Source organism: Leuciscus leuciscus (genome assembly GCF_965113295.1).
Source record: "Leuciscus leuciscus genome assembly, chromosome: 24".
In the NCBI taxonomy this organism is placed as follows: Eukaryota; Metazoa; Chordata; class Actinopteri; order Cypriniformes; family Leuciscidae; genus Leuciscus; species Leuciscus leuciscus.
Window position 1 is genome coordinate 23,079,248 of NC_138723.1, and position 27,595 is coordinate 23,106,842.

A 27,595-nucleotide genomic window follows, 5' to 3' on the forward strand; every position below is an offset into this window, starting at 1 on the left:
ATTTGGTAGATGTGAAAAGTTACTTCAAAATGTACATTAAGCTCTTTAAAGTTAGGCTAAATTAAACTATAAGCTTTAATGTGATAAAAAAGACAGTATGCTGTGTGTGTGTGTGTGTGTGTGTGTGTGTGTGTGTGTGTGTGTGTGTGTGTGTGTGTGTGTGTGTGTGTGTGTGTGTGTGTGTGTGTGTGTGTGTGTGTGTGTGTGTGTGTGTGTGTGTGTGTGTGTGTGTGTGTGTATTTTGTTCTTAAATTTATTGAAATTAACAACATTTCCTGCATCTCATTCAGAGGGCAAAGGGGAATTTCCACGCCTGTAATTCTTGCACTGGTGAACTTGAGTGGACATTTCCCACTTCACGTGACCTCACTGTGACCATGAGCAATCACTCCCCCATAACCATCACACATTCACACCACTATTCACAGAAGGAACATTCACTCTGAAAGCATTTTGCTGCCTGTTTCGCTTAAGGACATTGGGGGGGACCAGGATCAAAAGAAAACAAAAGACACTTCCGAGTTCACACACTTGGGGAGTGGTTCATCGGATAGAGAGCAGACAGTCACAAAAGGGACTGAAGACGTTAATGGTTCTAATATGGAGCATCGACCTTAATGAAGCTCGGATTTTAAAGGGATAGTTCAGCCAAAAATAAAAATTCATAATTCATAATTTACTCACCCTCAAGTTGCTCCAAACTTACGGTAATCAAACAGGTTGCGGTAGCCATTGACTTCCATGGAGGAAAATACTATGGAAGTCAATGGCTACCATCAACTGTCTGGTTACCAACATTCTTCTTTTTAATAGAAGAAAGAAACTCATACATATTTCTTTGTTTGGAACAACAAAATTACTATCCCTTTAAGAGATTTTCTATTATTATATTTAAAAAACTGTCTCAAAATCCCTTTGCAAAACCACTTGTTCATCTCTGTTGTTTAGATTTAGAGTATGCGATAATTTGGTTGATGTGAAAAGTTACTTTAAAATGTAACTTTACATTAAGCTCTTAAAAGTAAGGCTATATAAGCTTTAATTTAATTTAAAAAAGAAAAACATTTAAAATGAAACAGAGGTTACTGTCTCCAAAAGAAAAGACTGTGAAATTTATATTTAATCATCAAGCTAGAGTATTTCACCAAAACAAGTGGGCTTTTTTGAAGGGGCCAAATTCAGAGGGTTCTCACCCGAGGCATTATATCTGTTCCCTCCCATCACCCTCATGCTCTATTCTCCATCCCTAACACTCATTCTTCTATACAAACTTGAAAGTTTGAATATGTGAGGACTGTTAACATGCAGAGAGGAGCAGCATTAGTATTCAGCTCAGCCTCTGCGGTAATGAGTTCAGAACGAGTAAACCCTCTTTCACAGCTGGTCTCCATGTTAGCAGAATTCATAATAATATGCTAAACAAAAACTCTCCGTCTCATCCAAACGGAGATTCTGAGTGAAGATGCGAGAAATGCGACAACACAAAAAGTGCTGCCTGTTTCTAGTTTTGGGGTTGTCATGGTGATGCCACTTGCAATTTGGGATCAGATGGGTAAAGTTAATGAGAGACACAGGACGGTTTAGGGAAAAGTCTCCAACTAACAGGAGTTCCTGCAGAGAGTTTTGAAGTGAATGCCAGAAACTCAGAAAGAATAAATCATGAACTGATTGAAAAGGAAAGCAGCACACTGGAGAGTGAGACTTTTCTCTCCCTGCTTAAGCCATTTGCTGGTCTTAGCTGATTTAGGCTGCTCTTCCAGATGAAAAGTGCTCAAAACCCCTCTAAAACCAGCCTAGATTGGGCAAAGGGCAATTATTGTTAACTTAAACTAGAACATAACAAAATCATTAGCCTACTTGAAATAAATTCATAATTTTTTTAAACTTATTTTTATTTCAGCTTGTTGCCAAGGCAACATTTCTCATTTTAGTTTAAGTTTTAGTTGAAGAAGCATTACAACTAATAAAATGACAAAAACAACAAAACAAAAGAAAAAATATAAAAACTTAAAAAATAAGAAACTAAAATGAAAACAGAAAAAAAAGAACACTGTTTTTATGAAAATATATTGTGTAAAAATAAAAATATCAATATATAAAATATCAATACCAAGATATGGTGACTGACACTTGTGATGTAACATTTTTTTGCTAAACATCTATTTGTTTAGCTTAACTAATTTAGCTAATACAATTTCATTTCGTTGGCAATAACATGCAGCACAAATGAGGAATAAAACTACAGACCGAAGTCTAAAATAAATGTCTGTTTTCTTCTATTTTCACAAATTTGACGCCACCATGTGGTCACAATTAGAATAGTGTCAGATTGACCTCAACAGTTCAAATTCCACATCGAGTTAAAGGGATAGTTCACAAAAAAAAAAAGAAAGAAAATTCCATTATCATTTACTCACCCTCATGTTGTTCCAAACCTGTATGAGTTTATTTCTTCTGCGGAACACAATTACTGTTGGTTATCAAACAGTTTACGGTAGCCACTGACTTCCATATTATTATTATTTTTCTACTATGGAAGTCAACGTCTACTGACAACAGTTTGTTGGTTACATTCTTCACTCACTCTTTTTTTTGTAGTTTTTTTTTTGTATTCAACAGAAGAAAGAAACTCATACAGGTTTTGGACTCATACAACTTGAGGGTGAGTAAATGATGACAAAACTTTAATTTTTGGCTGAACTATCCCTTTAATTGTTCCCCTCTCTTCTTCTTGGTCTATTGTTGATATCTTGAAGAAACTAGAAAAATATATCGACGGGTAAAATATAACGCCGGCTGTAACTAAATGGCTAGCTCTTAGTTTGTATTAACCCTTTTTCCCAAAAACATCGATGTCAAAAGTACATCAGCCTGCCACGAGGTCACGTCATTTAGCTCTAATAAATAGAAAAGGTAGCGAATCTCGGCACATATAAAAGCATTACACCGTCATTAAACAGGTTTCATTTCATTTTTATTATGACAAATGTACAAGATAGTAAATCATATGAAAGAAATTACAATACAGTTAACAAAAACATCAAAAAGAACAGACGAACACAAAGGACGTTTCTAAAAGCTAAAACCAGACGGCATCTGTCCATCTGCTGTCAAACTACATCAGCCAATTGTCTTCAAACACTGGTGTCGACATCCCTCATAACAGAATATCAGATTTTTTTTTATGTGAAATACAAATATATACTGTGTCATTATAGGCTGGGCCTCAATTTTAAATCGATGTCTGTACCATTGATTTTTATATTATACAAGAAACCAATACTGTTAATAGACAAAAATGCACTGTGGTCTAGTACCTAATGATGCTCTTGATCTCAGCATGTCAAATTATATTTGTAAAAAATAAGGGAAGTTTTATTCTCAAAATCTGATGTCCTAATGCTGCAAGAGCAAACGAATCAGATTAGAAGATATGTGCATGCCAAGCAAAAAACATTAATGTACAAGACATTTTTACACCGCTTTTGTCTATCAATGCTGACATCTAAACAATTATACTGTCTGTTGGGCTTTTTTTATCGAATGCTTTTCCCTCTGAGAACAGATCATTCTTGAAAATGTTTTAGCAATCAGTGGAAATGGGACAGAGACTGAAAACCCTCAAAGAAAAGACAAAAACAAAAAGAATGCACTGATGAAAATGAGACAGACGCACCCACTTTGAAGTGGTACAAATGTACCTACAAAACAAATTATAAACAGATGCAATCATAAAAGGACTGCTATGTATACTTTAAATGATTTTAAAATGCTTCTAATATGTTACAGCAAAAACTACAGATATACACACCAGGATAATGCAAGACTATACCATGTTTCTCAGACGTGTTCATACATCTCAGAGGGGCGTCTCACATCACGCTGCTCTCGGAAGGGTCGGAAATCATTTTAATGTCATGAATTTCGAGCTTTAAAAATAGACGAAACCAGGAGATGATGAATCTCTTCCTGTATGTCTTGTAAGAAAAATGTATTGCTTGTAATTGATGAAAAACAAAAAACATTAATGTCATACATCATTAGTATGTTTTTAAAAAAGGAAAACATTACAATGAGTATATTCATATATTTATATAAAGAAAATGAATATAGTCGAAACACAGACATAAGCAGGACATGATGGGCAAAATAGAATCCCTTTGATGGAATATCTGCACTATGAGATGAACAGCACTAAACGTCAAGGAATCCCTCAGAGAAACACACCGGTGCGGGTGAGAGTCTTCAGCATTTGATCAACTTTGAGAGGAAGATTTGGCATTTGACGCATTGAAAAGCTGCCAGAGTAAATAGTGTTTGACTTCAAATTAAAACATGGTGCTAAAACAGTCCAAAGCAACAGGATTTGATGCGTTGTTAGTATGTTGGCATAAGAAAATGAGCAATTTTTCACTATTAGACATTTCTTAGAAACTTCCAGGAATCTTTTGCTCTAATGGTGCGAGCAGCTCTATGACCAAGCGATAATTTCAGGTACAAATTACAATTTCCATAATAAATAGTATAACAAAACAAAGCTTATAATGACATCACTTAATAAAAACATTTCCCCACCAAATGACACTATGAAACCAATCGCTAGAAATTCAACTTCCACTCCAATTAGATTATAAAATATGAACGTTTAAAAATGGCATCTGAGTGGAACCGAACGCTAAGGTATTTAGCAATGTGTGGAATTTCATTGAAATCTGGTTTGTCTCTGGCCCCTCCCCCTTTGTACTGACTCCACCCACTTCCGGTTCTCTCTGAAATGTGCAACTGACAGCAGTGGAGATCAAAACGCATGTAAACTGGACAAATGTCTCTATGTCAGATGGGTGAGCGTGAGCATGGCTGTGTGATTAGTGTAAAAAGAGGTTTTAGAGGTTGTTTCCAGAGAGGGTTTGTTTGAGAGCGATCACTCTTATCGAACAAAAACAATACTTTAAAAGGAATATCTCGGGGGAGTCTCTCGGAAGGATTGCGTTTTCCTTCCCTTGATACTTCTTGCTCAGTAAAATATTTACAGCTATTATTAATGTGCCACCGATGCCGAGCTGTCCCTGATCTGCTCCGCTGGCACATTTAACAGGGACTGTTGACATGATCCGTGCTGACGGTGCTGAAAACAGGATGAAGGTCGGGGGAAAAAAGGAGAAAAATGTAAAAAAGGAAAGAAAAAGAATACCAAGTTATAGCTGTTCACTGTTGCAGACATAGTCTACGAGGTCTGTGACGCCCAAAAGGTCGTCTTCATCTTCGTCCTGCGCAGGGATCTCCAGGCCATTCGGCGCTGAGGATACAGCCGATGGGGCGTTGCCATTTTTAGGTGTCACTCCCACCTCGGGTCGTGGGATGAGGCCCTCTAAACTCTTCATTGGGCTTTGTCCGTTAGTGGGAGGAAGCTCCACCAAGTTGTAGTCTAGTGGACTGGGCCCTTTGACAACGGTCTCCTCTGACTCTTTCTCCTGTGGGCTCTTCTTCACCTCCTCTTCTTCACTTTCGCTGTCGTCAGAGTCGATGCGGTTCACACGCTTCCGAACGGGCCGTTCCTCTTCCTCGGATTCGTCTGAATCGTCGTCGTCTTCGTCATCATCCTCTGACTCCCTCCGGCGTTTAAGGGACAAGCGTCTGCGCCGTTTCCTGGATTCTTCCTCGGACGAGTCCGCCCTCAGCTTCTTGGGCTTCCTGTCTTCTTCATCAGATTCAGCTGACTGGTAACTAACTGGAGGAGCAAGTTAACACACGGAGGAGACAGTTAAATCATGACAACAGTACGCATCAAATCAGTCTGAACAATTCAAGTTAAACTCACAATTAAATCACAGCATTTTTGGCTACAGTTTGATATATCGACCAGGCCGATTAGTTGACCTATATTTTGTATATTATATTATATTTTTATATGTACTGAACATATAATAATATACTATGTGTATATAAGAACATACTGTATAATACTATATTTAATAATTAAAGTTTGGGGTTGGTAATATGTTTTGTTTTTAAAATAAGTCTTTTGCTCACCAAGACTGGCTTAATTTGATCAAACTTACAGTAAAAGCAGTAATATTTGAATGTATATTAAGTATTTTAATACTTTTTTAAATAAGTTTTATCAATGTTAAAAACAGTTCATATTTTTGAGGACACTGTGAAAAAGAAAGTAAAAAAAAAACACATTTAGTTTCTTTTGTAACATTATAAATGTCTTTACAGACACAGTTTAATGCATCCTTGTTAAAGGGCTGGTTGATTATGATTTCATTTTTCTAACTTTAGTTAGTGTGTAATGTTGCTGTTTGAGCATAAACAACATCTGCAAAGTTACAATGCTCAAAGTTCAAAGCAATATTTGCTTTTAAAGAAATTGCTTTTTAAGGACTACAACAAATGGCTGGTATGGACTAAACGACATTCCTCCCGAGTTAGTGACATCACCAACCCTCAAATTTACATAAACCCCGTCCCCAGGAACGAGATTTATAGATTATCATGACTGCACATAAGCTACATATTCATCAACTAATCATTCAGGAATGTCCTGTTGCTTCTACATGTTGTCACCTCTTCCTGAGTCTCTCCATCATTGTCTGACTCTGGTTTGAACATAAAAGGCTAAACGTTTTAGACATTTTCAGTGCATGTCTGTGTGAGGTAAAATGACACAAGCTGTTGAGGCTCCGCCCTCTGTGCTGGGAGCAGCAGCTCATTTGCATTTAAAGGGACACACCAAAACCATGCGTTTTTGCTCACCCGCGAAAAGTGACAAATTTGAACATGCTATATCAAAATATCTGTGGGGTATTCTGAGCTAAAACTCCACATACACACTCTGGTGACTTATTTTACATCTTGTGAAAAGGGCATAATACCACCCCTTTAAATAAAAGTAATAATTTCTTTAAAAATAAAACCCATCTGATCCCAAACTTTTGAATACACACACACACACACCTGGTTCACTATCTTTGTGCTTATATCACTCAACCCTGAATAATTCTAGTAATATTATATAAGATTATAGTGACATTACAGTTATATACTGTATAGAGGTCAAAGTTAATGATTCAGGCTTATGCTGTGAATATGTATGGGTGTAAATGGCACTAACCTTCACTGTCAGAGCTGGAAAGACGTCTGCGTTTCTTCTTTTTGTCTTTGTTGGTGCTGGCCTGTGAGCCATCAGAATCTGAAGTTTCACAGTAATTCACCTGCTGCTTACGGCTCCGATGGGACCGTCGAAAGCGGATGTCGAGATCGCTGTCACTGTATTCACTAGAGCCTTCTGTCACTACATGCAAACAACCACACACAATGGGAAGTCAAACAGAGAAATATATCAGTGAATATAGTGCAAACCCCAAGTATGGTACAAATTATGGCTTAAAATGGTTAATTATGTTTTTTTTGGTCTACCTCAGCAGGTCTAGGTCTTTTTCTAGCAATTAAATAAACATAAGAAATGAACATTAAATGAAAAATAACATGTCAATAATTTAAATAAAAGTTGGCAGAATACATAACAGAATGCTTCAATTAAACTACTATGTTAGCTTATACAGTGGGAGAACAAGTATTTGATACACTGCCGATTTTGCAGGTTTTCCCACTTACAAAGCATGTAGAAGTCTGTAATTTTTATCATAGGTACTCTTCAACTGTGAGAGACGGAATCTAAAACAAAAATCCAGAAAATCACATTGTATGATTTTTAAGTAATTAATTAGCCTTTTATTGCATGACATAAGTATTTGATCACCTACCAACCAGTAAGAATTCCGGCTCTAACAGACCTGTTAGTTTTTCTTTAAGAAGCCCTCCTGTTCTCCACTCATTACCTGTATTAACTGCACCTGTTTGAACTTGTTACCTGTATAAAAGACACCTGTCCACACACTCAATCAAACAGACTCCAACCTCTTCCACAATGGCCAAGACCAGAGAGCTGTGTAAGGACATCAGGGATAAAATTGTAGACCTGCACAAGGCTGGGATGGGCTACAGGACAATATAAGCAAGCAGCTTGGTGAGAAGGCAACAACTGTTGGCTTAATTATTAGAAAATGGAAGAAGTTCAAGATGACGGTCAATCTCCCTCGGTCTGGGGCACCATGCAAGATCTCACCTCGTGGGTCATCAATGATCACGAGGAAGGTGAGGGATCAGCCCAGAACTACACGGCAGGACCTGGTCAATGACCTGAAGAGAGCTGGGACCACAGTCTCAAAGAAAACCATTAGTAACACACTACGCCGTCATGGATTAAAATCCTGCAGCGCATGCAAGTCCCCCTGCTCAAGCCAGCGCATGTCCAGGCCCGTCTGAAGTTTGCCAATGACCATCTGGATGATCCAGAGGAGGAATGGGAGAAGGTCATGTGGTCTGATGAGACAAAAATAAAGTTTTTTGGTCTAAACTCCACTCGCCGTGTTTGGAGGAAGAAGAAGGATGAGTACAACCCCAAGAACACCATCCCAACCGTGAAGCATGGAGGTGGAAACATAATTCTTTGGGGATGCTTTTCTGCAAAGGGGACAGGACGACTGCACCGTATTGAGAAGAGGATGGATGGGGCCATGTATCGCGAGATCTTGTCCAACAACCTCCTTCCCTCAGTAAGAGCATTGAAGATGGGTCATGGCTGGGTCTTCCAGCATGACAACGACCCGAAACACACAGCCAGGGCAACTAAGGAGTGGCTCCATAAGAAGCATCTCAAGGTCCTGGAGTGGCCTAGCCAGTCTCCAGACCTGAACCCAATAGAAAATCTATGGAGGGAGCTGAAAGTTCGTATTGCCCAGCGACAGCCCTGAAACCTGAAGGATCTGGAGAAGGTCTGTATGGAGGAGTGGGCCAAAATCCCTGCTGCAGTGTGTGCAAACCTGGTCAAGAACTACAAGAAACGTATGATCTCTGTAATTGCAAACAAAGGTTTCCGTACCAAATGTTAAGTTCTGCTTTTCTGATGTATCAAATACTTGTCATGCAATAAAATGCAAATTAATTACTTAAAAATCATACAATGTGATTTTCTGGATTTTTGTTTTATGGCGCTTTTCCACTACACAGTACCAGCTCGCCTCGGCTCGCCTCGCCTCGACTCGGCTCTGTTTGGTTTTCCACTGTGTAAAAGTTGTACCTGTACCTGCTTCCAGGTTCTTTTTTTCGTACCACCTCCGGCGAGGTTCTAAGCGAGCTGAGGCGATACTAAAATGTGACGTGAAAACAAGGCAGACTGCTGATTGGTCAGAGAGAATCGTCACTATTCACTGCGTCATCATTGCACGCGCCAGACGGAGTATCCTGAATAAAAAACAGCAAAAACAAAAACAAAAACATCCAAAAACAGCATACACTCGATTTCCTCCATTGTCCTGTGTGTGTGTGGGTAGCGGGTGTATCTCGCGCGTCTCGCGTAAAAGATTAAGTCACGGCAGTTTCCTGCAGCGTCGCTATGACGACCAGGTACTATTGTGGAGGTACTATCTGCAATGGAAAACGGAGCGAAAAGCGAGCCGAGACGAGGCGAGTCGAGTCGAGCTGGTACTGGTAATGGAAAAGCGCCATTAGATTCCGTCATTCACAGTTGAAGAGTACCTATGATCAAAATTCTACATGCTTTGTAAGTGGGAAAACCTGCAAAATCGGCAGTGTATCAAATACTTGTTCTCCCCACTGTAGATATTGATAAACTAAACATTTCTTATGTTTATTTAACCATTTTTCTTGAGCTTGACCTAAATGCCTAAATGACCTAAATGCCTTTTGTAAGCACTTAATGCCTTACCCATCTCTTCCTCCTCCTCTTCATCACTTTCCTCCTCCTCTTCGTCAGAGTATCCTCTGGGTCTGCGTCTCCTGCGTGGCGGCTGCCTTCTGTTTCGACACCGGCTTGCCGCCTTTCTGTTTGAAGGTCTTATCCGCGGGCCGCCCACATCGCTCCCGAAGTCACTGTCCTCCAAGGACCGGGCTTCTGCTTCACTCTCTGCCTCGTTATCAGAAGCCACAAACTCCTCTTCTGAACTGCAGACCAATCAGAGCAGAGTGAGTGTCATTTCACCTCAGGATTCTGTGATGCTTTAGAATGAAATGCTGTTGAACAGAACCTGTCGCTAAGACGGAACTCGTCTTCGCTCTCTTCCTCGTCCACAGTGCTGTCGCTGTCCAGATCGTTGAGACGCCGCCGCTTCTTCTTCTGAGCTGCACTGGGTCTCTGTGGCCGGCCGTTCTCCTTCCCTTCCTCCTGTAGAATGGTGGATATGTCCTTCCCTCTGTGGCCTGTGATGTTCGCCATGTCCTTCCCCCGGCCTGCTCCTGTTGGTCACGTTTGATCAGTCTAAACTCATACGTTCAAGCTCAAATATCAACATGATAAACCCTAGCGAGATGTAATGACAACTGCAGCACAAGCACTTGAAGGAAATGCTCCCCTACCTCCTCCTTCTGCCTCTTTGATGTCTTCCTCAATTGCCTCTTCGATCGCTTCATCAAACTCATCAAATCTGACAAAAATGTAACAATAAAAAAATGAATAAAGATAATGTAAAAACAGCATAAGATAATGAAAAAGTAAAAATCGTACGTACATAAGATTATGTAAACCTAGCGGACAGATTGACATACCTGTAGCTTATGTATTTCTTCGCCCTGGTTGATCTACGTCCCCAACTTTTGCTCTTCTTCATCTCCTTCTCTTTCACCACCACCTCTTCCTTTTCTTCTTCCACTTCAACCTTCACCAAAAAAAAAAAATATTTTTACTTTTACTACAGAGTACTCCACTGTTCAAAAGTTTGATCAGTGAGTTTTCTTTCTTTTTTAATTCAGCAAGAAGAATTGTTTAAAAGTGACCTTAAAAGTGACAGTAAAGACATTTATAATTTTACAAATTATAAATTTGAAAATTCAAATTTCTTTTGAACTTTCTATTCATCAAAAAATCCTGAACAAATTTATTACAGTTTCCACAAAAAAACCCTTCTTGATTCAGCTTTTTCCATCACAGGAATAATTTACACTTCAAAATGTATAACAACAGAAAACAGTTATTTTAAATTAAAATAATTGTTCCCAATATTACAGTTTTTAATCAAATAAATGCAGCCTTGGGTGAAAAATAAAAAAACCTTTAAAATCATCCCAACCTCAAACTTTTGAACAGCAGTGTAAATTATGATTACAAATTATTAAAAAATATGATTATGATGAGATTCCTCATTTGTATGTCGCTTAGGATAAAAGCGTCTGCTAAATGATTAAATGTAAAAGTTAAATGTGATGACAATTAAAAGAAAAACCTCCAAATATTACTTCTAATTAAGCTTAAAAGGAAAAAACTAACTTCTCATGTGATTAATAATTTTTTCAAGTCTATTCTACAATCTTAAAACAAATTGTTCAGCTTAATGACAGCAGATTAGATTACTTTTAACACTATTAAGCAGGGGTTTTTTCATGCCACCTGATTTGGTGTAAAAGTTGGATCAAGTTTTAGGATCTAAAAGCATTATTTCATTCACTTGTTTAATATGGTTCTTCTGGAATATTAACATTTTAAAATTAAATATCGATATTAAGAATTCACAAATTTCAACAAACATTGCAGGCCAGAGGTGTTAAGAGTACCTGAAAACCATACTTGAGTAAAAGTACAGATAACGGTACTTTACAGCAAAAATGACTTCATGGTGACAAGTTACAAGTCACCAATTCCAATACGACTTGAGTAAAAGATTTGAAGTATTTTACTAGTACTGAATGTAGGCTCAAAGATGCACTAGTCCTCAACAGCTGAGAAACATGCCAGTGAAAAACATGAAACAGTTGATTTGTGAAGAGAGCGATCACTTTAATCAAGAATCAATTAATTAAAAAATCAAGGTCGACACAACAGCCTCTTAAACATCTACAAACAGTCAAGCTCAAGTGCTCAAAAAGAGCATAATTAAACCAACATCCTTCAAAAAGGTCTCTTCTTTATAATGATAAATAAAATAATGTTAAGTAAAAATAAATATTCAAAGGCTACTTGCACTGGACGTGCTGGTTTTAGCCTCATCACCGGCTGCATTCATGTCCTCATCTATAAAACACCTGCTATTACAACTACCTGCTAATGCGCTCGCATTCACGTAAAGTAGCTATGTTGACAAGTTTGAGTGAGTAAGGGCAAATCACACATGATATAGTACCTTTAATGCCCTGTAGATGCCGATATCGCTTCTTTTGTAGCAGAAATAAACTGCTGCAGAAAAAGTTAGGTGCCATGCAAAATGTAATGAGTAATTGTATTACTCATCACAAATTAATTGGAGTAAAGAGTACATATACTTCTTCAAAAATTTTGTTGAGTAGAGAGTAAAAGTTGTTAATATCTTTGATACTCAGTAAAACTACAAAGTAGCCAAAAAGATACTGAAGTACAGAAACCAATTACATTTACTCAAATACTTTACACTACTATTGCAGGCACTTACAGAGGGTGTGATGATGTTCTCCAAACTGATGCCAACATACACCAGTCGCTCTTTTCTGTGAGGAAAAAAACAAAAATGACAATGTTTCAGGCCTGAAAATATTTCCTCATATGGACTGAACAGCTAACCTACAGGCAGACATCATGCAGCAGCATAAATAGAGCAAATTGATATTGTGGAATAGTTGTGAATAATTCAGGAACTTTACTGCGACAGCTTCAAACTAATTCACTTGAGCTGGTCTAAATTTCTCTTTATTCACCTTCGTTCTGCACGTTCTTTCTTTTTGAGGGCGGCATCCAAATTCAGCAACTGCTCTTCGAGCCTGTCGCAAAGTTGTTTCTGCAAGAGAGATAAAGAGGATCAGCATCTGAATAGCCAGGACTGTGTATTTCTGTAAAGAGAATCATGAAATCTGAATTGACTCACATGCTGGCATGGGGGACAGAACCATTCCCCATCTGGAATGATCATGAGCGGAGGACGCAGACAGGCAGTGTGGTAGCCGCTGTCACAGGAATCACACAGGAGTATCTAGGTGAACAGAAATGAGAAGTTAGATGCAGAACTTTTGACTGTGAGTTGAAGATGAAGATGCTTTGCAGAAAAGTGTTGCACCAGCTCGGGATGATTGGGAAGGCCACAGTGTTTGCAGGGGTCATCATTGGGTACATCATTGTCTGATGAAGAGGTAGAGGAGTCCGAGCTGTTCCGCTCTCGGTTTCGGTTTCTCCTTCTCTTCTTGGACTTCTCCACCTTATAGTCTTCATCGCTGTCATCCTCCTCCGTCTCCTCGAACTCACTCTCGCTCTCCTCCTCCTCATCGTCATCTTCAGAACATTTCTTTTTACGTCTCGTGCGAGACCATGGTTGTCGTTTTCGACGTCTCCCAACCTGGCGAAAGATGTGTTACACTGTAAATGACTTTCACTATCGTTCAAAAGTTTGGGCTCAGTGAGATTTTTGATTTCATGCAACAAAGACACTTTAAATTAAGCAAACAGTAAAGACATTTATGATGGTACAAAAGATTTTTATTTTAAATAAATGCTGTTCTTTTGAGCTTTCATCAAAGAATGCATCAGTTTCCACAAAAATATAAAGCAACTGAACTGTTTTCAGCATTGATAAGAAGAATAAATGTTTCAGGGACATCAAATTAGAATATTAGTATGATTTCTGAAGGATCATGTGACAAAGCTGAAAATGCAGCTTTACCATCACAGGAATAAATTACATTTAAAAATTATTGGCACCCCTACAAATTCTAACGAATAAATTTTTAACTAAAGTATATTCCCATTCATATGGTATGTTTTTAAATTCCCCTTAGTGATCAGGAACACTCAAGTGATAAGTGAAGACTTCCTGTTTCACTAGGCTCTAAATATAAAGTGATAGACAGACAGACAGTAATGATGTGTGACAAAAGGTTGTTGAGCTGCACAAATCATTAAATGGCTATAAGATAATACTTTACTTCACTATCTGGCCAATAATTAAGAAGTTTAAATCACTTGGAGATGGTAACAATCTACCTGGAAGAATATGAGTGTCTATATTGGACCCATATGTCATGCACTGAGAAGGATGATTTGAGCTGCCAAAGAAACTGTAAGGATCAAAGTTGGAAAACTGCAGATGCTAGTTTGGGTCTTGGTGTTAGAAAGTCTCCAAAAAAAAAAAGCTTTTTGGAAAAACACCAAAGGTGGGTTTTACATAGACAGAAAAATAGACATGCAGAAAAGTACTACATCCCCACTGTGAAGTATGGTGGTGTATCTTTTTTTTTTCTTTTTTTTCCAACAATGTTTTTTTTATTGATTTTCCAATAAAACAAACAATAAGCAAATAACAAAAATAACAAAAATTATATTACCAAAAGGAAAATAAGTTACAAAAACATTCCAAATATGTTGATCAAAGCACCAGTAATTAAAATAAAACAAAACAGAACAAAAATATGTCACGCTCAAAACATTAATACATGCACCTTCTCATTTCTTAAGGAAATCAATTAAAGGTGCCCACATCTCTTCAAATTGCTGTGCTTTACCCCTTGTAATGTACGTTAACTTCTCTAAAGTAACACACATTGCCATCTCCTTGATCCAAGAGTGTGCAGAAGATATTTCAGTCTCTTTCCAACTCAAAGCAACCATCCTCCTGGCCTGCAGGAGGCCAAAGTCGATAAGAGTCCTCTGATTGTTATTGATAGAAAGATGATCTGGGTATATCCCCAGAATACAAAGTTTTGCAATGCACGGTATTTGGGTTTTTGTGATGTTACTTAGAGTACATACAATCATTTTCCAAAAAGTTACCAATTTAGGGCACTCCCATACACAGTGAATTAAAGTTCCCTTCTCAATTAAACATTTCACACATGTGTCTGGAATGTCTGGAGACCATTTGTTAAGCATTTCAGGGGTTATGTATGTCCTCATCAACCATTTATGTTGCAATAGCTTCATTCTTGTATTAATCGTTTGTATTTGAGCTTTTAAGCATGCTTTTGACCACTCAGTTTCCTCGATATCCTCTTTAATATCCAAACTCCAAGCCCTCATTCTATATTTACTGGATTCCTTATCATATGAGATAAGTGTAGCATACAATATAGAAATTTGGCATTTCCCATGTTCATGCTTTATCATAATATTCTCCAGACAGGACAGCGGCGGCTCCCGAAGGGCATCACAATGCTTTGATGAAATAAAATGTTTCAATTGTAAGTACTTAAAAAAATGTTTTTGAGGAATTGAATATTTCAGACTCAGGTCATTAAATGTTAACAAAATGCCTTTGTCATATAAATCTCCAACTTTTTGCACACCTCTACCAGCCCAAACCTTAAAACCGCCGTCTGCCCTGCCCGGAGTGAACTGTGCATTACTCCAGATAGGAGAGAACTGAGAAATCGAAGGTGTATCACCAATATGTTTGTGAGCTTTGAACCATATATCAATGGTATTCTTTAGGAAAGGATTTGTTGTTTGTTTTTTTAAGGTCTTTGGATCTGATGAATATAAGTATAATCTTAATGGGAGCTTAGATATTGTTTGTTCAATAGAAACCCAGGCTGGAGGAGACCGTGTGAGGAAGTAAAACATAGCGCCTCGAAGCTGAGCGGCCCAGTAGTACCACTGTAAATTCGGCATCTGTAAACCACCCCTGTCATATGGAAGATACAGTAGTCTAAGCCTAAGTCTAGATTTTCTAGTGTTCCAGATAAACCTACGAAGAATCTTGTTAATTTCCTTAAAAAAATGTTGTGACAGTGGGAGTGACTGAAACAGGTATAAAAATGTTGGCGGAGTTACCATCTTAATCAAATTAATTCGGCCAATCATTGATATGGGCATTGTTGTCCATTTTTCAATTGATTCACGCACTTCACCCATTAGCGGATCGTAATTTGCTTTAACAATTTTATTAATTTGGGGGGTAATCTTAACTCCAAGATATGTAAATCCTTCTCTTGCATTAAAGAATGGCGATCTTATGACTGGGTTACTCCTTTCCTCCTTGTTTAGGAAGAGTATGGAAGATTTTGTGTCATTAATATTATATCCCGAAAACTTACCAAACCTATTAATTAATTGTAATATTGCTGGTATGCTAGTTGATAATTTGGACAAGAAAAGTATCACATCATCTGCGTATAGCGATATTCTATGTTCTTGGTCTCCAATAGTAATTCCTGACAGATTTGCTTCATTTCGAATAGATATGGCTAGTGGCTCAATGGCCAGAACAAACAATAATGGGGACAGAGGGCAGCCCTGACGGGTTGATCTTTCTAGGGTTATTTGGCTTGATAAATTGTTATTAGTCCTTACACATGCCACAGGGCCAGTGTATAGTAACTGTATCCATTTTAAAAACTTTCCCCCAATTCCATATCTCGGCAATACATTGAACAAATAGGGCCACTCTATTCTATCAAATGCCTGTCTTGCATCCAAAGACAATAGTGCATTGTCTCTGGCATTATTATTACAGTGAATTATATTAAGGACTCGTCTAATGTTATGAAAGCCCTGACGGCTCCTTACAAATCCATTCTGATCATTATGCACTAAAAAAGGGACGTATGGGTCTAATCTTTTAGCAAGAACTTTACATAATATTTTTGTGTCCACTCCCATGAGACTAATTGGCCTATATGATGAGCAATCAGTTGATGCTTTACCAGGTTTTAAAATAAGAGTTATTGTAGCAAGTCTTAAAGTTGGAGGTAGGCTACCAATATCAAATGATTCATTAAACATATTCAAAAGTGGAGTTAACAACTGCTGGAAAGTTTTGTAAAATTCTATAGGCAAGCCGTCAGGCCCAGGAACTTTACCTGAATTTACGCTTTTTATGGCTTGCAATAATTCTTGTTCAGTTATATCATTATCCAATTCCTTCCTGACCTCTTCAGTGAGTACTTGAAATTGAAGATGGTCAAGAACCAAGTCTTGATCAACCAAGTCGGCAGAAGATTCTGATCTATACAATGATTGATAAAAGTCTTTGAATGCATTATTAATATCTTGTGGATCATTCGTGATCCCACCTGATTGTGTGGTTATGCCATTAATTCTCCATGCTAACAATTTACCGGACTTTTCCCCCTGATCATAAAAAGCTTGGTTTAACCACAGTAGACTTTTTGCTGCCTTATCACTTGTAAGCTTGTTGTATTGCGCTCTTAGAACTAGTAATTGTTTTTGTTTGCCATAATCCTCATGCTTATTTGTCTATTTCTAATGATTTTATTTGTTTCTCTAATTTAACCATTTCTGACTTTTGTTCCTTGCTTCTAGTGCTTGTGAAACTGATCATTTCCCCTCTAATGTATGCTTTAAACGCTTCCCATCTAATTGATGCATTAGTTTGATCAGTATTAATTTCGAAATAAATGTCAATCTTCTTTTCAACATATTTAACAAACTCTGGATTTTGGAGCCACCATACCTGCAGACGCCAATTAGTGGGAGATATTTTTAGCTTGTCAAAAAATATAGATAAGGAAATGGGCGAATGGTCACTTATAACTATACAATCATACCAACAATTTTTTATTTTTGATACCAATTCTTGAGATACTAAAAAATAATCAATACGTGATCTAGATTTATGTATCCCTGAATAACAGGAGTATTCCAATTTACCTGGGTTAAGTTTCCTCCATATCTCTGTCAAATTCAAGTATTATGGTTTTCCTAGATTGCGATTTTTGGGGATCTGATTTTGTTGATCGATCTACCAGAGGGTCCAAAGTACAATTAAAGTCCCCACCTATTATGTTTAGGCCATGTAAAGACGATAAAGTTAAAAAGAAATTTTCAAAAAATGTGGGTTTGTCTTCATTAGGTCCATAGATGCTAGCCAGATTTAATGCAATAGAAAGTATATTACCCTGAGCAATAACAAACCTTCCTTGAGGGTCTTGAACAATATTAGTAAGTTGAAAAGGAATTGTCTTATGGATAAGAATTAGAACGCCTCGAGCATAATTATTATACGTTGCATGTACAACTTGGCCAGGCCATCTTCGTCGTACATGTTTAATTTCAGAAATTGTAAGATGGACTTCCTGAAGAAAAATTATTTTAGAATGCGAGTTTTTAAGCCTGTTCATAACCTGTTTCAATTTAGTTAACTTATTGAGTCCCCGGACATTCCAACTTGTAAATCTCAAATCAGACAATTTAGAATTTTCCATAATGCTTTAAGAACATAATAACTATCCATATTGAGTGTGACATAAAAATTAAAACAGATAAAAAAATAAAAATAAAAAAATGAACCAATTAGAACAAGTCCCCTTGATCCTTGAGATCCCATTCCCTTCCCATACTTAAACAACCTATGTAAGGGCAGTGCCAATCCACACCAATGAGGAGTGGCAAAAACTGTGTAGGTACACTTCTCAGACAGCCCACCCAGTTCGTCCCCGCAACTCCGCATTTAACCATCTCTAGTGCCAAACGACTCAACCATATACCAAAAATTAAATTGCACAAGCCTACTTGATGCTTAACAAAAAGTGTCCACCAGATATGGTAATTAGAGTCCACGTACAAAAACAAAAACAAAAAATATATATAAAGTGCAAATATTATATAAAAAAATTAAGAAAATAAAAAATATATATTGCCCCTCTTTGTCCTCAAGTCCAGTACGGTTATCTATATTCCGTGGCCGTATTTAAATTACAAATCTAGCTCGGTAGGAAGTCCTCAGCTTCTTCAGGTGTGGAGAAAAGAATTATTTTCCCCTCGTGAAGAATCCTCATCTTGCAAGGATGTAATTGAAATCCCCTAAAGGATCCAGCCTCAATGAACTTTTTCTTCACTGCTTTGAATGGACTCCGTGTCTTCATGGTTTCCGCTGAGAAGTCTTGTGCAAAGAAGATCTTGTGGTTCTCGTGGGTGATCACACGCTTTTTGGCTGTTTGAAACACAAACTCACGATCTTGAAATAGTGAAAAACGAATGATTACCGCTCTGCTCTCACCCGGCCTCGGTTTCGCCAAAGTGCAGTGTGCCCTTTCCAAGACGAAGGTTCTAGAGGTATCAAGACCTAGCCAGATCGGTAGCATGTGTTGAATGAACTCCACCATGGGTCGAGTTTTTTCCGCTGACTCTGGTAGTCCCACAAGCCTCAAATTCTTGCGTCTCCCGCGATTCTCCAAATCCTCCGTCTTTGACTCCAAGTAAGCAATGCGTTTTACAGCATCAGTCAGCTGCAATTTCACCCTTTCTATGTCCTTTTCGGCGGTCCCTATCCGGTCCTCAGCCTCCGTTAGCCGCTTATCATTAGCAATGATATCCGCTTTTAGATCAGCAAAACTTCTCTGCACAGCAGCAACAGAGCCGTTCATCTCAGTAATACGTTTCTCCACATTGTCAAGCTTATTCCCAAAGTCATCCACAGCACTTATCTTTGTGTTAATCGAAGAAACAGTGGTACGTAAAGCCTGCAGCTCACTTAGCACCGCGGCTAGGTCGGCCTGTTGTGCCTCGGCTATGTTGTTAGCAGCATCAGCGGCTAACACATTCGTGGTGGTAGTTCTGTTTCTTTGTGAGCCGCGTGGTTTTGGTCCAACCCCACAGTCTTCAATAGTCGATTGTTTAGACATCGTGCTGACCCGATTTTAAGCATGAATTAGTCGGTTTTTCAAGATTTTTTGCAAAGTCGCGGGGAGCACTCAAACTAAGCTGCCATCTCGGTCCGCAGCCCCACAGCACCCCCCGGTGGTGTATCTTTAATCTTCCAAAGAACATGGACAACAGCCGGTATCATAAACCTGTCAAGAAGCTTAAACTGGGCTGTGGTTGGATCTTCCAGCATGCAATGATCCAAAGCACATCTCAAAATAAACAACAGAATAGTTCACTGACCACAGAATGAATGTTTTGCCATGGACATAGCAGTCCCCTGACCCAAACCCCATAACAAAACCCTGTGGGATGAGCTGAAGAAAAGAGTACACAAGCATGGACCTCTGAATCTGAAGGATCTGGAGAGATTCTGTATGGAGGAATGGTCTCAGATATCTTGCCATATTTTCATCAACCTTCTTATACATTATAGGAGAAGATGCAGATATGTTATCTTGGTAAAGGGAGGTTGCACAAACTACTAAATGAAGAGGTGCTAATAATTGTGGAATACATATATCACACATTTCAGAAAAGAAAGAAAAAAACGTATAAGATTTTTCTTTCAACTATTCAACTTCAAAGGTTAGATGTATGTGAATATTTTGAATGAAAGACTAAGAAGCGAAATTGCAAAAACAAATTTTCACAGTCAATTTTGGGTGCCAATATTTGTGGAGACCACTGTAAATATCCTGACTGAAACCACTAAATTAAATTATATAGTTTAATGTATTTTAATGTTGACAGGTACCTTTGGTTTCGTTTGGCCATCTGGCTCAGCTTTCTTCGGTTTCCTCTGTACAGATTCCTCATCCTCTTTTTCCTCATCCTCCTTTTCCTCATCCTCTTTTTCCTCATCGTCATCCTTTTCTTTCTCCGACACTGGAGTCACCTGCTTCCGTTCTGCCCTCCTATCTTGGATCTCCACAACTTTAGCAGTGGGCCTGCAGATTCTTGGAGATCTCCTCAAGCATCTGCCCTCAGTCATCTCAGACTCTGAATCTCCCTTGACCTCTTCTTTCTGGAGTCTGGCCTTCCGTCTGTGAGCTGGGATTTTGATCTTCAGACGAATTCCTTCCTGTCGCAAGTTGGTCTTTTCTTCTTCTCCCGTTTTATCCTCATCCTGACTCTCCTGAGACTTCCTTGGAGGCCGTCCAAGTCTTTTACTGCTTTTCACAGCTGCATTGCTCTTTTCTTGAACATCACCGGAAGCCTCACGTTGTTCAGAAGTTGTGTCTTGCTCAGATTGTTTGCTTGAGGTGGTGCTTTGATCCACAGGAACATCAGTTTCCTTCTTACTTGCTCTTGAAGTCTCACATACCTCCTCAACAGCCGACTCTACTTCATCAGCTTTAGTGATCTTTGAATCAACTTCCATTTGCTTCTCTTTGGTCCCTTCCTCTGAAACTGGTTCCTTTTCATGTTCTCTTTCAGAAGGTTTCTCAGAACTGTTGGATTCATTGGGTTTTTCTGTAGCTTTAATTTCTTCAACAAATTTTTTCGCTGAAGATTCTTCAGAGCTGTTTGCAGCTTCACCCTTTACATCATTTTCTTTTGTCGTTTCTGAATTCTCATTTTTATCCGTTTCAGCTGTGTCACATTTGCCCTCACCATCAACTTTCTCTGTGGTTTTTGGCATACTTGGCTTCTTTGTTGAATCAGAAACAGATGATTTTTCAAGATCCATTGATGCCGACTTGGGGGAGGCAGACTGCTCTTGTGCTTTGGCTTGAGGGCCATCTGTATCTTCAGAAGGTTTAGAGGCAATGGACTGCCTTTCTCCATTGGTTGAGAATTTGTCTGCTTCAGACATATACTGTTCTTCAGCTTTTGAGACAGGAGCAGCATACTCTTTTTCTATGGTGGTGTCTGCAGAACTGTGATGAGTTTTTGTTTCGTCAGCATTCTCTGGCTTTTCTGTGCCAGAATGCAGTTTGATTACTTCACGGTAAGAGGACTCCTCCATTTTAGATGACTGGAATGGTTCTGTTTCCATTGCCGTGGAAGCAGTTGGATCTTGTTTTTTGGAGTTGTCAGAGTCTTTGGGAGATTTTTGACTTTCTTCTGTGAGAACTTTCTGTGACTCTTCTTCTGCAAGATCTTTTTTTGATTCTTCATTTGGGAGATTATTTATTGTCTCTTCTTTTGATGACCCTTCTTTTGTGAGATCTTTCATTGACTGTTCTTTCGCCAGATCTTTTGGAAGATTTTCCAATGACTCTTCTCTTGCAAGATCTTTTGATGATTCTTTGTTAGGGAGATCTTTCACTGCTTGTTGTTTTGACAGACCTTTCGTTGCTTCTTTTAAGTGATCTTTTTTTGAGTCTTCTTTTGAGAGATCCTTTGTTGCTTCCTTTTTTGAGAGATCTTGCATTGACTCTTTGTTTGGGAGATCTTTCATTGATTCTTCTTTTGAGAGATCTTTTGTTGACTCTTCAGGCAGTGTTGATGTATTTGCTTCTGTAGTTTCCATATTTTCACTAGTGGGGGATTTTTTATTTTCAGGTACTTCTTCAGAACCAGGTGTCTTTTCTGACTGCTCACTTACTGTTGAGATTTTTTCTTCCCCAGGGATCTTTTCGTGAGGTTGAGGAGTTTCAGATTTTGCTTTGTTCTCCTCTGCGGTGGCTTCACAAGATTTCCCAGGCTTCTCCACTTCCATCTGCTCTTCAGCACACAATCTGGTTTCATTTGTGTCCATCTTATCTTCCGTTTGGTCATCCTTAGTATGCTTTTTTCTCTCATTGGACTCATCTGAGACACATGGGGTATTTTCTGAATCATTCTCTGTTCTTTCATTTTGTAAACTCTCTGAACCTTTTTGCGTTTCACTTTCAGATGGTTTAAGGTGAGGGACGTGGCCGTTGATCTTTTCAGCACTCAATCTGTTGTCATCAAAACATGTCCGTGATTCTTTCACCGAAGCGACAGGTGCATTTCGTACTCCTGCACTGTTGCTGTCGAAGTCTTCGGTTAGTTTCATCTCTCGCTTTTTTAGAGGGATTTTAGCTTGATGGTCATTTTTCAAAGTTCTCTGAGTCTCTTCTAAAGTTTTTCTCTTCACGTCATCGATCTGTTCTGCATTATGTGAAGGTGTTGACAAGTCCTTGACTTTCTCCTCCTCATCCTGTGGCTCTTCTTTGATAGATCCAGCAATAACACCAGTGCAATTTGACATCTCCGAATGTTTCTGCAACTCTTCCTTCACCTTCAAGCCCTTTTCCGATAAAGCATCTGTGGCCTCTGGAACTTCTTGCTTTGCATTTTCTTTCTCCAAGATGTTTTCCTTATTTTCAGAAGTCGATAAGTCGTCTTGTGACTTCTCATCTCTGATCTCCTCTAGAAGCCAAAACACACAGGAAAAACAATGAAAACCAGTCAAAAATGATTCATACCTAATTCAATCTGTGCTCAGTCAATACTAGGGCGTATTGAGGGCAATACGGCGGCCGAGTAGCACCGGCAGTGGTTCACCAAAACATTTTTGGTATGTAAATGCTGTTTTACGTGAATATTATGGCACAAGTGAAGCACAAAGCTTTGTTTACAAAATAAATAATAGGTTAGCAATTAAATGTTACATCGAACCATGGAAACATTTGGATTCCTTCCAAAAGAAAGAGGTAGATGAGCCCATACAGTTAACCCATTTGTCGGCTTTGTATACTGTTTTGCGATCTGGTCACCCTTGTAATCCATGGAATGTCGTCTTTTCCCAGATCTTCACTCCAGTCCTGACTCACACATTTTCACATGGAATTATAAACATTTCTTCCTTTCGTTCACTTTTAATTTCTATATTCACATTCACATTCTTTACAGTGGTTCGCCAATAGCTTCGTGGGCAGCGCGCCGACATATAGCGTAGTTGTGCTTACGGGTTCGAGTCCCGGCTCGTGGACCTTTCCTGATCCCGTCCCCCTCTCTCTCTCCAACTTCGTTTCCTATCAACTAACTGTCCTGTCATAATAAAGGCAAAAATGCCAAAAGTAAAAATCTTAAATTTTTTAAAAGATGGTCTCTGGACATTAAAAAGTGTAAAAATCACTGGGTTTTCTAAAGTAACACTGTCCAACATTGACACCAGCAGTAAAGTCACAGCGGGAGTCCGCGTCTCTCTTGCCTCCGCTGAGCACATTGAGTTTTAACAGACCCCCAAAAGCATGCGATGGGTTTGGTGGGGATAATTCAGAGTGAGTAGGTGAAAGTCACATAAAAGGAGGCAATGCCTCCATGGCGCTATGTCTGGATTGGATATGATTGGTTCATGGGAGAAATCCTGCCTCTTGTTTTCACGAGTTTCCTGTTCACAAATCAGTATGAATGAAGAAAATGATGCTGTTAATGGGAAGACTAATTAAAAAGTCATTTGTTTTGATATCACCGCTTTATGTCAAGTCAAAATCAAATTTGAAATGCTCTGAAAACATGATGACTGTGGGGGGATTTTAGTGAGCAATCAGCTTGGTGAAATTTAAGTGTTTGTGACCAGTGTTTTACCAATAATTGATGAATGATGATCCGAAAAGAAGTTGATTATTAAAAAGAACAGCTGAACATCAATTTACAAATAAAATATATTGTTTGAATTATTACTGCATTTAGTTATTATTTTGTAATAAATGTAAAAATGCTTAAAAACACTAACTTGATTATATTTATCCTTGGTTTAATAAACAGAATATTAATAAAATAAAATAAACTTATGTAATGTTTATTTAACCAGAAATATTTGGCAACATTAAGTGTAACTGGGACATGAATTTTCACATATACATATATATATATATATATATATATATATATACACACACACACATATATATATATAAACCTGTGAGGACTTCAGAACACCACTGCATGGCACTGATACTATAAACCTGAGGACTTCAGAACACCACTGCATGGCACTGATACTATAAACAACCCTCCCCCTCCCCCCGACCACTGGCGGTAGTTGGTCCATTATACAACCGCGGTAGTAAAATAAAATTCCACCATCACAGCCCTAGTCAATACTCAATATTTACATACCTTCAGCTCCCTCTTTCTTCTTGTTCTCCTCATCGTCTGGGTTGGGACTGTTACTAGACGAGCCCTCCTGATCCTTCTTTACTAGGAGCGCTGGATCAATCTGAGTCTTCAACAGACCAAGGATCTGAGCCAGGTCATTTCTATTTCTGCAATGGAAAATAATGGATTTTCCCCCACAAAATCGTGCAAGTGAATGTTATCTCTTATTGCCATTTGGCATCAATGTTTTAATCACAATTTAACAGCCATCCAGTACAGGAAGGAAAAAATCTGTTATGCATGCATGTTATGAAGAAACTGTGGAAACTGATCACAGAATGCCTACCTTACTATACACTTCCAGGATGACCCATCAAGATCATCCTGTTCTTCCACATAAATCCTCACATTATGGTCTTGGTCTAACTGAAACCAGTACATGAGGCCATCTTTGTCTTTGCCGATTGGCTGAAGACGCATTTTATCCGGGTCCTCTTCATTGATAGCGGTCTTAAACTTGACATTGTCATCAAACTGGCATTCACACAAGTACTGTTTGAAAAACAAAACATTGTTAGGTTATACTGTGTAAAAACAGAAATGTGTTACAAACACAACAATTTTCATGGATGGATGTGAGGTCCCAATGCAACTTAATCCAGTGGTTAGACATAAACAGATTTTCCCATCTTACCTTCAGTATTCCAGTCTTACACTCCACTGTCATCTCTCGATAACCCTTCTTTTCCAGCTCCCATGCCCATGTGGTGTTAAAATCCTGACAGATCTACAGCATCAGATCAGAATAAAGGCATAAAAAATTAAACACTGATGAGACCAATATTGACTTAACAAGGTCAACGGATTTTAGTGCTCACAGCCATTTACATATTTATCACCGCTGAAATAATCCATAATTCACACAACTGTTTAAATTTGATTGTTAAAAGCAGAATGTGTGACATATGACAAGTCATTCAATGCATAAATTCATTGTTAACACTGACTGACTTACCTTAATGAGATTCTTCTCCCATCTGTCTGCAGACACAGATTTGCCAATTTTCCTCAGCAACTTCACGTGAAGGTCCACGAGGAGTTTGGGTACTGGGGACATAAAAGTATTTCAATATTTAAGCAAAATGCACAGCACAATTACACAGCCATGTTTGACGCATGCATGTTTTTGTACGTTTTAGGGGAGTGGTTCTCAAACTACGGTGTGTCCGACTGTTCTGCAGTTCAGTTTGCGGAATAAAAAAAAAAAAAAAAAACTTTATTACACATTACAAAAGAGCACCAGCATTGAATGAAGTGACTGATTAATCAAGTCATAACCAAACATTAACTGACTGTTTTAATATAGTAGTGTTTCTGTTTATTTAGTAAAATACATTGACAGTAACACAGCATTTTATGTAAGTGCTTGGTCCAAGCCAGCAACAGTAGGATCATTAATGTTCATTTGGAAAAATTATCAGTCTGGTCTGCACATTATTACTATTGTATTGTACACTGTACTATTAATGTATGCACATTAAATTGGCACTTAAAGCAACAACACAGTGTTATACATTACTGGACATTTACTATTGCTGTTGTTCTTGGACCTGCCAAGTTTATTATCATGCTTCAATAAATCAATGTATTCATTTAAATATGTTTATGAGTGAAAGAATCTGTCTGTCTCTAATGTAAATGTACCATAACAGTGATAGTTTCTGCCAAAATACAATAACAACTACATTTATTATTACCACAACAAAACTAGTACTTTATTTTAATAACTTATACAGTTACAAGTTATACAGGTTAGAAGAGCATGAGATTTTAATTTAATTTCTGGGTTTAATATTACTCAATGCTGTCAACAAAACAACAACAACAAACTATTCAGAAGGGTTTTTACACTGTTTAATCAAAAACCTGTAATAATTTTTTACAGTTTTAGTGTAGTAACAATAACTACAACTGCAGCATTTTAGGGTGAAACTATGGTTACCATGTACACATTTGTAAGGAAATGTATGGATATAACAATTTTCGGAACAATTCATCGAGTCACTTCAGCTTGCATACCTAATACATTTATAATGCTGCAAAACCATCATAGATAAAAATAAAAAGGCTTATTGACAACTTTCACTAAAGTTTGACAATCAAAATAATCCCATATTGTAATTTCTCCCTCCCAGCAGCGGGAGCAGGAAGTTTACACATTCTGCGCATGCGCGCTGCTCGCATCGCACCAATTCATGCCAAATTATTATTTAACAATGAATAAACACGAATATTTCGTTCATCGCAACAAGTACGTTGTTATATGCAAATACAAGTGATTTCCCAGTGCAAAAGGTCGCATTTAAACGGAAATAAAGCAGCAATGTGTTTCTGTGTGCTGTGATGAGCAAATAAAGCGGAATAAAACCCCCCGTCCTTCAAAACGCCGAATTCAAAAGCAGAAACGGCACATTAAAGACGCAAACAGCGACAAAACACCAACACTCGCTGCTGGATTACTGAGCAGTTCGTTTAAACGCATGTAAAGCGGCTAAAGAGCAACAATGGAGGAGCGGCTCACCCGCGCTGCTCTCCTGCAGACTGCGCTCCAGCATCGGGAACGACACCTCCGGCAGGTCCAGCAGAGCTCCATACCGCTCCAGAAACGAGCAGATCACGGCGAAGCTCGGGCATAATCCCGTGGAAGAACCGTCCGCTGCCTCCGAGGCAGACATTATTCCGAACCGAGCCACTGGAGGACCACAACCTCCCCACAATGCACCGCGACTATGGCAGACACATGGCCCAGAACCCCTTGCGCCAGAGACACTGAACTGATGTAAACAAACCAGCAGCAGCAGCAGAGAGACAGAAAGCGGGAGAACTCGAGAGGAAAAGAAACAAAGGCCCATAAACCAAAACCTCAAATGGCACAATATT

At 38.5% G+C, this 27,595-nt stretch overlaps 1 protein-coding gene across 1 annotated transcript; it reads right to left on the reverse strand.

Moving 5' to 3' along the window:
• Window positions 1-2,952: 2,952 nt before the first annotated feature.
• On the reverse strand, window positions 2,953-27,457 carry rsf1b.1 (remodeling and spacing factor 1b, tandem duplicate 1). The gene is made up of 16 exons (XM_082158459.1): window positions 27,237-27,457; window positions 25,671-25,762; window positions 25,350-25,442; window positions 25,002-25,207; window positions 24,677-24,822; window positions 20,394-22,981; window positions 13,101-13,376; window positions 12,912-13,016; window positions 12,745-12,824; window positions 12,483-12,537; window positions 10,630-10,739; window positions 10,441-10,508; window positions 10,113-10,320; window positions 9,794-10,029; window positions 7,118-7,297; window positions 2,953-5,728 (listed from the first exon to the last, which is right to left on the reverse strand). Exons 1-16 carry the CDS (start codon window positions 27,388-27,390, stop codon window positions 5,196-5,198), a joined length of 5,130 nt encoding a protein of 1,709 aa, XP_082014585.1. The 5' UTR covers window positions 27,391-27,457; the 3' UTR covers window positions 2,953-5,195.
• Between the last annotated feature and the right edge of the window lie 138 nt (window positions 27,458-27,595).